This window comes from Biomphalaria glabrata, chromosome 13 (genome assembly GCF_947242115.1).
Source record: "Biomphalaria glabrata chromosome 13, xgBioGlab47.1, whole genome shotgun sequence".
Lineage (NCBI taxonomy): Eukaryota > Metazoa > Mollusca > Gastropoda > Planorbidae > Biomphalaria > Biomphalaria glabrata.
In genome coordinates, this window is record NC_074723.1 from 2,217,078 (window position 1) to 2,230,714 (window position 13,637).

The 13,637-nt window shown below is 36.0% G+C and overlaps 1 protein-coding gene across 4 annotated transcripts in view; it reads right to left on the bottom strand.

Moving 5' to 3' along the window:
* LOC106055879 (short transient receptor potential channel 7-like) overlaps positions 1–13,637 on the bottom strand; it is a 141,328-nt gene that overhangs the window by 6,854 nt on the left and 120,837 nt on the right. For 2 of the 4 annotated variants that reach the window (XM_056008497.1, XM_056008496.1), the window contains exons 10-17: positions 12,251–12,399; positions 10,777–10,996; positions 9,860–10,001; positions 9,546–9,665; positions 7,224–7,352; positions 6,308–6,425; positions 3,461–3,664; positions 1,714–1,791 (exon numbers count right to left, since the gene is read on the bottom strand). In XM_056008497.1, coding sequence (XP_055864472.1) covers positions 1,714–1,791; positions 3,461–3,664; positions 6,308–6,425; positions 7,224–7,352; positions 9,546–9,665; positions 9,860–10,001; positions 10,777–10,996; positions 12,251–12,399 — 1,160 coding nt within the window. Of the gene's footprint in view, positions 1–1,713; positions 3,104–3,460; positions 3,665–6,307; positions 6,426–7,223; positions 7,353–9,545; positions 9,666–9,859; positions 10,002–10,776; positions 10,997–12,250; positions 12,400–13,637 lie in introns of all 4 variants that reach the window. The other 2 variants (XR_008774432.1, XM_056008498.1) reach the window with 2 other exon arrangements.

The following is a 13,637-nucleotide window of genomic DNA, read 5'->3' on the forward strand; positions in this document are numbered from 1 at the left end:
AAAAAAATAGTCTATGTTAATTAATCTTTGTAACTTAGTCAAGATGTCTTTTATAATAAACAAAAACATATTTGAAATATAAAAAAAACAAAAGTCAAAGTCTAATGAGGAAATGGGAGAGAACTCATTCGGATGAAAAGGGAGATCAAAATGAGTAAAAAGAAGCAAAGTTAAAGAGAAATAAAATTAGTTAAAAAATAAGAGCGAGGAAATTATTTTGTCTAAGTGTGAAAGGTCAACTACCCATGAAGCTGTTAACACACACACACACAACATATTGCATCCATAGTACATTTTTGACCACTGATGATTTGACATCAGAATGCTGGTGGAAGGGACGGGTGGGGGAGAGATTGATACATTTAAATTTGTAGTTTGATATATAATGAGTTGCATACAGTAATAAACAGGGTTAGTCCTCAGCTGTCATAAAATAAATGTGGGAAGACTAAGATGATCTTATCTTAAAAATTTGAGATGTTTAGTCAAAAAAGAAGATTAAGTCCTACACTTATCCATGTGCTAATCTTATCTTCTTCAAATCTTATATAATACAGATGTTACTTCAAAAAAGAAGATATTTACATCCTACATGTCATGCATCTAGTCATTCATGTTAACCAATGACTTAAAATCGGCCAAGTCATTAATTTTCCTGGCTGGATCAGGCAACCCATTCCATGCTCTAATGGAACAAGGGAAGAAGGAGCACTTGTATGAGTTTGTCCTACCATATGGAATAAGAAATCTGCCTTTATTTTTGTGGCCTTCAGAATATTTTATTAAATTTTGTTTTTGTATTTGAAGATTATGGTTCAGTGTTTTATGTATAATTGCTACTTTACTTTTGAGTCTTCTCTCCTGAAGGCTTTCTAAATTTAGTGATTTTACTAAAGGTGTTACTCTAGTCAAATGTGAATATTCGTTTGTTTTGAAACTCTTTGCTCTATTTTGTGTCTGTTCCAGTTTCTTAATGTTTATTAATTAATAAAATACTCTGAAAGACACAAAGATAAAGGCACATTCCTCGTCAAATATGCTAGGACAAATTTTTACAAATACTCCTTTTTCCCTAGTGCTATTAGAGCATGGAATGGGTTGCCTGAGCTAGCCAGGAAAACCAGTGTCTTGGCAGAATTTAAGTCATTGGTTAATATGCATGACTGAATGCATGACGCTTAGGACGTAATCATCTTTTTTGAAGTAACATCTGTATTATATAAGATAAGATATATTGTGTTCAAATTTATTTGGTTTCATAGGGCTTCAATGTCTAGGCAGACCTTGTCATCTATAGGGCAAATGATGTAAATGTCATCTGTTTCTGTAGCTCATGGTTAATGAGAGTGTTATGTGGCCAACACAACAACTTTCTACCTTTACTTTTCCCCAACATATGTCAGGTACCCATCAAAGCTGGGTGGACTCAGAGGCACCCTAAAGATCATAAAATTAAATATCTCAGTCTTCACCAGGATTCAAACCCAGGACCCCCGGTTCGAGAGCCAAGCAGTTTACCACCCAGCCAACTCAATTGCCAAAATGGGAAGGAGATGTTATTGCAAATAAGGGAAGGGGGGTGTCTCATTCATGATGAATTTAGTAGGAGTTATCTTAATGATAGGAGGTGTTAGGACATTTGAAGTTTTTCAGAAAAAGGGTTCTCATGTTGACTATGGACACAATACAATATGATGGGACAAAAGTACTCACGTTGCGAGTGTGCCGACCATCGATGGAAGACTCACTTTTATCCTCACTCATGTCTTGCAGCTCTAAGTTACTGCCCGTCTGTCACCGGTGCATGGGAGGGGGGGGGGGTGCAAGTGAACGTAGGGGGTCCAGCCAGAATTGTTAGTGTAGTTCCATGCGATGGTTAGGGAGGGTTACAATGACATGGAAGGGGACAAAGGTGTATAGTGTAAGGGAGGTTAATAAAAAAAAAAATAAAAACAAAATGGTGAAGGTTGTTAGTGTCAGAAATTGTTAGAAGAAAAATAAATTGAAAATTAAAGTTGAAAAGCAAAAGCAATGAAACAAATGTTGTTAAAAAATAAACATATTTATATGTGGTTTAACGTGAACTGAGAAATACTTGATTGATATGGCATTAATGAAGGTGAATATGCAGATATGGACAAGCAATGTTAAACCATTGATGCTTGTAAAACTGACAAAGATTGCGACAGATACATATAATAAGAAAGACAGTTTTGACCTAACCAACGCAAGCCACTTGTGCTCATTTTTCTTTGACAGATTAATCTTTATCAGGGTAAGATATCGAACTTTCTTTAAATCCAAATTGATTTGTTTATACATATATTATTTACATGTTCCAGAAGTCCCTTCAGAATTGAAGATTATTACATCCTAGAGGTGGGGGATGGCAGTAGGTAGAATTTGAACCTGGGGCCACTGAGACAAAAGTCTAAAGAGCTTACCACATGACCAGGAATATAAACCCAGAAGCTTTGTTTAGGTGACTAAACTGTCTATTACTACACATCAAGGCCTTATTATACTTATAGAACCAAGTCCACTTTAATGTCATATAATCCCAAAACATATGTATTCAGGGTCAATGTGTGGTACTTGAAATATAGCAAGAGATCGTTTCTATACAAAAATGACTCCAAACACTGGCCAGTCTTATTAAGAACATTTCATGACAAAAGTGCAAAACATTTATATGAAAAAAAAACTAATATCAATTTCTTTTTTTTGTTAAGAATATATCCTAATTGGAAATTTAATGTTTACTATTACAGAAAGATTTGTGGTAAATAAAGACATATTTTTTTTACTAAAAAAAGAATTGGTCATAGACTTGTTACCTAAAAATTTTGTAGCAGAATAAATAAATTACAAAATCTTATGTGACTATAAATTATGGGCATTTTTTTCTGAGCTGTTAAATATGTATACTTTCTTTCAAAAGGGGAGAAAAAAATTTTTTACGCAGTAATATTGTACACATATCTTTATTTATGTAGAAATCATAAAGTTGCTAGAGACAAAAATGAATTTAAATGTTTTTTAAGCTAAACAAAACAAAGTGTTATAAAACATGCTCGCAATGAAGATTTAAAGAAATAGAAATCTGAAATGAAAAATAGAACATTCAAACATTTGAAGTCCAGAGAGATAGGATGAATAAAATTTGGCAACAAAGATAATAATTTGAGCATTAGAACAAAAAAAATTAGGATAAAGATCCAAATCATAAAATTAAATATGCACTAAAGACATAGAACCAATAATACACAGGTGCCATCTATATATATGACATTTCTTATCTATAACTTTATTAAGAGTTTATGACATTTCAATAAGTATTATAGCATTTTTTTACAAATGTCCAAACTAAAAAATATTTTTAAAAAATATCAGGTTAATTTGTAATTATAATTTTGTTTTCATAAAATATAAAATAAAGAACCATAACTCTCTCTCTTACCTGGACGGTGACATAGCGAACTTTCTTGCCCTCGTGTGATAAGAGGTGCCTGAACTTTGACCTCCTCAGCATCCACATGATGCACTTCCAGATAAACCGTGGGCTTGGGATGATGTTGAAAGGCGGGGGCACGGGGTTTCCGGGCTCAACAAATGTCAACCACAGCTCCGTGCGGGCAAACTTCCATTCAATATCTCTTTCATCCTGTAAAAATAAACTGATGCAATCATTTCCAACCTGTAAAAGGAATGTGCTGAAAGACTGTGATTGGACTGTCTGGAACTGGTCTCTGTCGTGAGTTCATTGCAGGATATAAGTGTTAGGTCTGTATCTTATTGTATTTAAGTTTCAGTGCACAGTGTCCTCTCCCCTTACTGAAAACAACTCTTGATATAAATAGAAATTTCTTCACCTTCACCATTATCTTATCTTATCTTGTGCCAGACGTTACTTCAAAAAAGAAGATGATTACATCCTGCGTCTCATGCATTTAGTCATGCGTATTAACCAATGACCTAAACTCCGCCAAGTCACTGTTGTCGCTTAGTCTGTTGGACCATTGGGGCACCACACAAGATGTGTTGACCATCTTTCTCCATTCCTTTCTATCTTTTGCCTTGGCTAGAGCCTCTTTCAATGGCAAGCCCATCCATTCTTTTAGGTTGTCTTCCCATCGCTTTCTCCGTCTGCCTCTTTTTCTTTTTCCTGGTACTGTGACCTGAGGGAAGGTCTTTGTGGGCCCTGAAGACATTATTATATGGCCATAGAGTTTTAGTTTGCCCTTTTTGACAGTAGATAGCATGTCATCTTAGGGTCCGATTGCTAAAATAATCGTATCTCTAATCTTTTGGTTCATGATGCAGTCTCTGTATGTGATACCAATAATATTTCTGTAGCATGTTACAGATACTACAGAAATTTGTTACATTTATTAATAAAACTAAAACTCAAGTAGTTATAAGTAGTTCAAAAAAAAAATAAAAAAATTCATGAATAAATTTGAGTGTTTTAAGGTTTAGATAGAAAAGCACATACATTCTACATAGCTAGAAAAAATCACAGAAAATTTGGCTTTAAAATTTAAACAAATATAAAAGCACATATCAACTCTAGATCTATGCTGTTGTTTTTTTGTGTTAGTTTTTTATAATGAAAATAAAGAAAACATGTTTCCATATTATTTATTTCTAACAATAAAGAGTTTAAAATTTTAGGTCAACTTTACAGGCTGTATGGTAAATCTTTCAAATATGTGTCATCAAAAAAATACATGTATTTACTTTGTTTTTTTTTCTTACTTTTGTATTGGATAACTTGTTATAGCACGCTCAGTGCTCTATGGTCCATTCTCTTTCATGGACCTGTTTATGAGATGGTATCTGGGAGAAGATGTCCATGCTGCCTTTAATCAATGGACCTCATCCACCAATCATAAACAAACAACATTTAGCCACGTTATAATATTTTATAAAATAATGAAAATTAGGTATTCTTCTTCTTCTTCTTCTTCTAGCCAGCTTTATTGCTGCTGAGCTGTGAGCTCTTTTGCAGACTGTGCCAAGGAAACAAAAGTGTGCTGTTTTCTTCAGTTGTTCAGCACTGCCGTACAGGGTGCTGGTCATGTTGGGCTGTAGTGGAAGTAGGGTCTGCCTAAGGTGGATTAGGGAGGGGCATTCAAAGAGGATATGGTTTAAGGTTTCATAAGGGTGGGCGCAGTGTCTGCAAAGGGGGAGTTGTGTGGAGTTTATTTTGTTCAGGTGGTAATTTAAATAGTGGTGTGTGTCCTGTTCTTAGTTGGAAGATTGTAGATTGTTCTTTGCGGGGGAGGAAGTTAATACTGTCCAGTTTGTTAGGCGTAGTCATTTCTCTGTACATGGCTCTGCCTGTGTTTCCTGATGCCCATTGGTTGAGCCACTCCTCTTTGTGATTGTTGACTAACATTGACCTTAGGATGAGGTAGTTAACAGGTCTCTCTGGTTGTTCCATAGATGAACCTGCCTTTGATAGCTTATCTGCCTTTTCATTTCCCATGATGCCAATGTGTCCAGGGATCCACTGTAGTGTAATATTGATATTTAATTTTTGATATCATCTGGTGGATTATCACAATGAGTGTTGTCAACTCTCTTGGGCTGTTTGAGGTATCACATGACAGCCTTTATGGATTGCATAATTTGTATACAAGATATAGAGAACCATGTGGCAAAATGTTGTTTGTTTACGATTGGTGAATTAGCAAACACAACTCACCTCAAGTCAAGATTTGAATCTAAGCCTCGTAGATAGGAACCTAAAATGCTTAGCCTCTTAGTTACACATCGCACACTTTCTGTGCATTTAAATTCTAATTGAGCTTACAGCATTTAGTCAGACCTTTCTGTCGTAAACGATTAGTTCTCATGTTTTGTATGGTAAGTTTAGTTCAAGGAAAAACACGTGAGGGTGCTAGAATACCGAGTCAGAAACCCCATTGACAATGAAAAACATGCTGAGAATTACTCCCTTAGAGCACGTGAGAGGAAGCGAGCAGTGAGTCTTAAGGTTGCCTTGTCCCCGTACAAGGACAGCCTCTGTGTCGGCCATGCACCAGTATTCTCTCTATCTATACCTTGTCCCAATCGTCCTTCGTGCAGAACTCTGCATTCATAAAGAATGTGGTCTATTGTTTCATCGTCCTCCATGCAATGGCGACACCGTGTGTCGTAGTTCTCCTTCCACCATCCGAGGTAAGCACCAATTGGACAGTGGCCGACCCGGAACTGGGCTACTAGAATACCAGAACTTCCTGAAAAGTATTTGAGAACACCTGAGCTTCGGATGTGTTAGTATCTAAATACACATACACACCTGAACTTCCTGGAATGTGTTAGACATGACAGCAATCAGAAGATTCAGAAGCACCACATTTGTACAGAAAATGAAGAGACCATATAAGTAGATGCCCACTGTGGCAGTACTATGAGACCTAAAATAAAACATTAAAAAAATTTTTTTCAACATTTTCATCAATCATATTAATATAATAAATTTATCAACTCTTATATTGATAGATTTAGATATGCAAGTTTGATATAATATTCTGTTTCTATAGACGATGTGGTGTCATATGACCAGCATGATGTACAAATGCCTTTACTTTTCCCAAACTAAAATCAGGTATCCATTAGAATAGGACTCAGGTGTCCTAAAAATTTTGAAATTAAAAGAAAAACAGTCTTCTTCACCAAGATTTAAACCCAGGATCTCTGTGTTTGGAAGCCAAAGGCTTTATCAATCAGCCACTGTAACCCCGCAGCACAAAACTAGAGCAGTACAGAACTAAAAAAGTACAGCCCAGAGCAATACAGAACTAAAGAAGTACAGCCCAGAGCAGTACAGAACTAAAGAAGTACAGCCCAGAGCAGTACAGAACTAAAGAAGTACAGCCTAGAGCAGTACAGAACTAAAGAAGTACAGCCCAGAGCAGTACAGAACTAAACAAGTACAGCCCAGAGCAGTACAGAACTAAAGAAGTACAGCCTAGAGCAGTACAGAACTAAACAAGTACAGCCCAGAGCAGTACAGAACTAAAGAAGTACAGCCTAGAGCAGTACAGAACTAAACAAGTACAGCCCAGAGCAGTACAGAACTAAAGAAGTACAGCCTAGAGCAGTACAGAACTAAACAAGTACAGCCCAGAGCAGTACAGAACTAAACAAGTACAGCCCAGAGCAGTACAGAACTAAAGAAGTACAGCCCAGAGCAGTACAGAACTAGAATTCACCTCTGTGGATTGTTTGTCAATGTAGAGACAGGATGCTCGTGTTCTGCAGAGTCGTCCTTCATTCTAGGGGCATCAATGTTTCCCAGGCCAAACACACTCCATGTTAAAGTGGACAATGTATCAGTGAAGCTGAAAAAAAAAATAAGGACAATATATTAAGCTGTATTACTTTTATTGTGACTTACAATAAATGACAAAAAGGTGATGACAACAAGCCTATGTGAAGAAACACAGTGTTGTCTCATAACAGGGCATAAAAGGCTGTGGGAGGTGCGGCTGATGGGCTACCTATCAACTGGGCTCAAGTGTGAATCCCAGCTCAAGCCGAGTTGTGTTTTCTAAGTGCCTTAAGGAAGCATAGAAACTATCTCCCGTATACTTCTTCCCCTTTAAGCCTACAGACAAGATTAGACAGAGCGAGTGGGAAGCATGGTCAAGAGGTCAAGTGCGCTTGAACTTGGCTTGGCTTGGCTACCTAGAAGGGGGCTCGAGGCTCGACACCCGACTCGGGCAGAGTTGTGTTTACTGAGCGCCTAAAGGCAGCACGGAAAACCAACTCCTAGATACCCCCTCCCCCCCACCGGTCCACAAATGAGGTTGGACCAAAAGCGCTCTGAGCATGCTATAAGCATGAAAGTAGCGCTATATAAAAGCTATAATAATAATAATGTTTCAACAATACAGCATGAAATTTGTGCTATAAAAGAGAAAGTTTAAAAGAAATGTTTTTTTTCATCCATAAAGACAAAAGGAAAAGTAATAATTTTACTAATAAGTTTAGATAAAGTATTACTTGTTTCACTTTTTCCTTTTGTAGGATCTTGTTTTTCATCAGTATCATATACTGCAGTGTTTCTCAAAGTGGGTTACGCATACCCATAGGGGTAAGGGAAGACTTTGGAGGGGGTAAGCATTGCAACTCATTCACTATACTGATTCAGCATTACAAAAATTTTAAAAGGGGTACACAGAGGTCAAACATTTGGGAATTACTGCTATACTGGAATACAAGATGTTCTTGTTTATATTGTTGGCTGTCATTAGAATCACTGTGGTTCATCTCATCAAGCACTTCTAGTGGCTGTAATCTGGAGAAGTTTTTGGAGCCCACATACATGATGATGCCTGCTTGGGGTGCAAGAGGAGAAAGTCATTTTTCCTTTGGCTAATTTTTCTTTGAGGGCAAAAGATCATCATGGGCTATTTCACTGTTTGAAGCTTACCTTGTCATGACCCCTTCTACATAATGCTGTCAAGTGCTATGCCTCATGTGTAGCTGAGTTGCAAAAACCACTTGGCTACCTAACCATGGGAGGCTGGGTGAAATCCCAATATAGACCAGGAATTCTTAATTCAATATTTAAGTCCAGTTAACTTGTGTTTGGTGAGTGCTTAAAAAGCCTGAGCAGAGAGAACTTCTATCAGATACTCTCTCAAGAATGGCTGCCTGGTCATGCTAGACTGTTGTTGGGTCATCTCAATGGCCTGGGTTCATACTCTGCCCCATGCCATCCCTCCAAAAGAACATTTTAACAAACATCTCTACAAAAGTGATAGCACCAGATTGAACTTTATTTTTTTTTAGTACAATTTAAGATAAATTTATAGGTAAAAAATAATGGAAATTCAGTTTAACAAAAACCATCCACCTCAGCATTACACCTATAACAATAGCAATATATAGATACAAATATGTACAACATTCACATATGTAATATATGCACAAACATGACCAACATTTACAAAATTTGATTCTCAACTTGAAAGGTAAAACTTTCAGGTATCAGTTTGCAAAGTACTAGCCCTTACTATTTCTTTTAAGGAGAGGTTTGGGAAAACATAATCCATAACCTTTCTCTACCACATCATTTAACTGAGATTAACTCAATGATTCAGTTGCTATCATTTAATAACTTAAAAATCTTCTTAAAGCAATGCTGAAGATCTCAGCTCAGAACTAAAGGACTAACATTAATATATCATATCTAATAAGAAAGTCAAATGAGTATGTTGTCAATGGCCTTTAAAGTAAAAAAAATAGAGTTCCCGTTTCAGACAGTGCGATCTATAGACTGTTTCTTTGAACAGGGTGTCATGTGGCCAGCACAATGACCAACCGCTATTACTTTCTCCAACTAAAAGTCAGATGCCCCGAAGAATTAGGTGGACTCAGGGGCAACCTAAAAATCCTGAATTTCTAAATGGAAGCATTTAAAAAAAAAATGAGCACTAACTTATTTCCATGAACTTGAAGAAAACATATTTAACCTCGCTGTTGTTACATTTATATGTAATAATAATCATTCAACTTAACTGACTTACCTACTAAAGAAGTCATTCTGGCATCTACTAGGTGAGTATAAGGCTGCCATGCCGCAAGTGAAGGCCATCAGAACAAGGATAAACATGCCCATGATTTTAGCAATATCCACTAAAGTTCGTCTGGTGACAAAAAATATTTCTTTTTTTTTGCTAAACAAAACAAATTTTATAATAAAAAAACTAATTTGCATTATTACTTAATAGAATAGCAATCAGACATTAATAGATACTTTCTTGATTTTGTAGTCCTGTTAAAGGATGATACATGGAACATGATTTATACTCACAATGGTCGTAAAGTTGTAATTACATACCTGAATGAGACAAGCATTGTTCCCAGAGCTTCATTAGCTGGCATGATAAATGAGAATCGGCTGACACTGAAGATCATGCCAAGGCTAAACAAGACATCTGAGAGAAGTTCGGGATCAGGAACCCACACAGGATCCCAAATTACTGAAACAAAAAGTTGAACTTCTAAAGATATTAGTAAAAATCACCCTTTGAGTCTTGAATTTGGGTCAGGAATTTGTGATTTCACCATCACAAAAGAAATACAAGACACTGATAGACACAAAAACTCTTTTGTTCCCCTGGCAATCAAATTATTAAATAGAAACTATCTTATATAAAATTATGGCATGTAAATGAGTAAGTCTGGTTTGAATGTATATATTGGTTTTCTATAGTTATAATGGTGTTTTTTGTTTTGGTGTAATGCACAAATTGTACGACAAATTTTCTTATGGATAATAAAGATTGTTATTATTATTATTTATGTTCTATGTTGTTTGTTATGAACTGCCAAGCTGACTTAGAGTCTGTTTCTAAGCATGTGTCTACTGTGTTGGTATGAACTGTTTGGTCATTCTTGTTCAATAAAGCCTTGGAAAGAGTGTTTTCTGAGTATTCTGTACAAGATTAATACAATAAGTAAACATGTGTGTACTGTATTGGTATGAACTGTTTGGTCATTCTTGTTCAATAAAGCCTTGGAAAGAGTGTTTTCTGAGTATTCTGTACAAGATTAATACAATAAGTAAACATGTGTGTACTGTATTGGTATGAACTGTTTGGTCATTCTTGTTCAATAAAGCCTTGGAAAGAGTGTTTTCTGAGTATTCTGTACAAGATTATTACAATAAGTAAACATTAGAACATACAACATTAGAACTAGTAATGACACCAGGACTAGTAGGTAACTCTTACTGTACTTTTGCTAGGAGCCTACCCTGAACTCGTCCATTAAAGTCTTGGCAGAAGTTGTTCATGGCTGCTGATCTTTTTGCCTGGTGACAAATGGGTGACTCCACACTGGCCAATTGCGGAGATGGGGATGGCGCATGAAAGAAAAATGCCAGTGTGCTTGCATTGGTGTCTCGATAGCGGTGAGTCTGCTGGAGTAAGAGAGAAACTGTGGTGGTGACAGGCTCATTGTCTTGCCACTCAAGCTGAAGAAAAACAAAAAAATTTTTTGAGCTAAAAAAGAAATGCATAGCAAGTAAAAATATGTGTAATATACACACACATATATATATATATATATATATATATATAACAAAGTAAAACTCTATGGCCATATTACAAGGTCTTTGGGGCACAGGAAGACCTTCCTTTAGGGAACAGTACCAGGAAAAAGAAGAAGAGGCAGAGAAAGTAAAGGGAAGACAACATAAAAGAATGGACGAGCTTGCCATTGAAAGAGGTTCTATTCTATTCAAGAGAGGAATGGAGAAAGATAGTTGGCAAATCTTGTGTGGTGCCCAAAGGTCCAACCGACTAAGGGAAAGGTTAATGTAGAAGTTGCCTGATGCACCATGTGAAGGTTGTGGAGCATTGTAAGTAAAATGCTTTGGCTGTGTATTTCATATCAGACTATTCTACTTTGACTAAGAAGACAGGAGAAGTAATTAAAATTAAAAAGTAATTGTAATTGGAGATTTCAGTGACTTCCTAGATTGGTTTTGGTTAGAAAGTATATAAATAAAGCAGATATGTTGTTTTTTTTTAATTTCCACAAGTTCTAGGTTTGTAATTAAAGTCAATTCTGTGGATTGTACTGTACACTATAAATTGGAATTGTGTGTGTGTGTATAGATCAATTTTCAATTTGGATGAATAAATGATTCACTTTCTGAAAAAGACTTCCATTATTTTTTCAATAGTTCTCACATTCTCAGCTTCACTTGGATGCTGAGTCACTAAATCTTTGTTTAGAAATAATGTATTCACCACCCAAAGCTAGCATCACAATGTAGATATATATAAAGATATAGTTTCAAGACATATAACACTTTATAAGGGACCAGTATTTAATGAGTATTTAGATATTGAAAAAAAAAAAAACTAATGTCCTTTTTCCAAATATATAAAAAAAATTACTTTATATTTTTTAATCCATATTTTCAGGGTTTGTTTTTTGTTTTTAAGATTACTTGTTCTCTTATCTTATAAATATGAGATGGTTCTTCAAAACAGAAGATAATAACATTGTACCTAGATATATAATCTAGTTGTGCATTTTAATTATAGAATTAAACTCAGCCATCCAGTTTAAGTTATTTAATAACACAAGTCAATGATCACATAGCTAAAAACACCCTAAACGGTTCAGGATATTGATGAGAGTTTTAATTAGGTAAACAATATCATATAGTGACAAGATACTTTATGAATCATGTTACTATCACACTGTGACCTCATACCTTGTAAAGCCGCATCGGGGTGATCAACTCCAGGACAAAAGATGCCAGGAGTAAACTCAACATTATACTGTCCATCATATTCCAGAACGAGGCAAAATAATCTTTGGCGCCAGAGGAATAAATCTGTTTGCACTCTTCAAAAATAAGACCTGGTAAGGTTTGAAACAAAACTTTGACATCTTATAAATTACAGACGTTACTTCAAAAGAGAATATAGATCTAATAACATCCTACGCCCTGCGCATTTCATTCATCGATCTAGTCATGAATGCTAATCAGTGACTTAAACTAAGATATTGAAACATACACTTTCTTAGAAGCATAACAAGTCAAGTAGAATAAGATATTATTCACTCGGTTGACATTATCACCGAGATTCATGGCTTTCTTCTATTTTCTTTGTCTTATAAGCATATATAAATACACTCTATTTTCAAGCTCAACAATAACAGGATCCATGTAACTATTTTCCATTTGCATTAGGGAGAACTCGGTAAACTAAATAGCAAGGGAGGTTTCATTGTGTCATCGTATGGCTGTACCATCAAAAGAGAGCTAATATACCAGAATGCAAGACTATGCAGCAACACAGGGTCTCCCCCTTAGAAAAAATATGAACATTAAAATATAACAAAATAAGGGAAATTTCTTCACAAATATGACACAGGACAACCTTAAGATTTAAAATACCTGAATATGATGGCGTAGTGGCTGAGCGAGAAAGTGACTGGTCTTAGGTACGAATATCGGTAAAGACTCGGATTTGGATTTCATGATTTTTTAAAGACGTCCCTAAGCAGTGGCGTAGCCTTCATGGCGCGAGGGGGCTCAATGAACCACGACCATTTAGGAGCCCACATCCGATGGTGTAACAAATATGGTGCCAGAGCCAGATTTACCTATATGCAACTTAAGCTCTAGCTTAGGGCTTTCAAGAAATATTTAATAGTTACATACAATATCTGGACTTTTATGGGGCCTGTCGCAGCTTTCCTATTATATAATCTTTACTGCACATCACACAAGCTGGACTCTGTCTGACAACTCTCTGACAACAACACACTTCCGGTCATTCGCGCAGAATGTAAAAATAGATTATACATACATACACACATTCATCCGTGACAGGGCTCCATAGCTCCAGTAGCTTAAGGGCTTTTCAACTCTCTATATCTACGACACTGCATGGGCATAGGGGTTTCTTTCATATCGCCTGTTCCCCAGAGACTACTGACCAATTGTGGCCTACCTACACTTTTTTTACAAAAAAAATTAAAAGTTTCCTCAAAATATCCAGAACGTCGTATCAAACCATTACATTAATTAACTTCAAAACATTAATCCTTGTTTTCACCTAGAGTCAGTGTACGAAACTGCTTTCATCAAG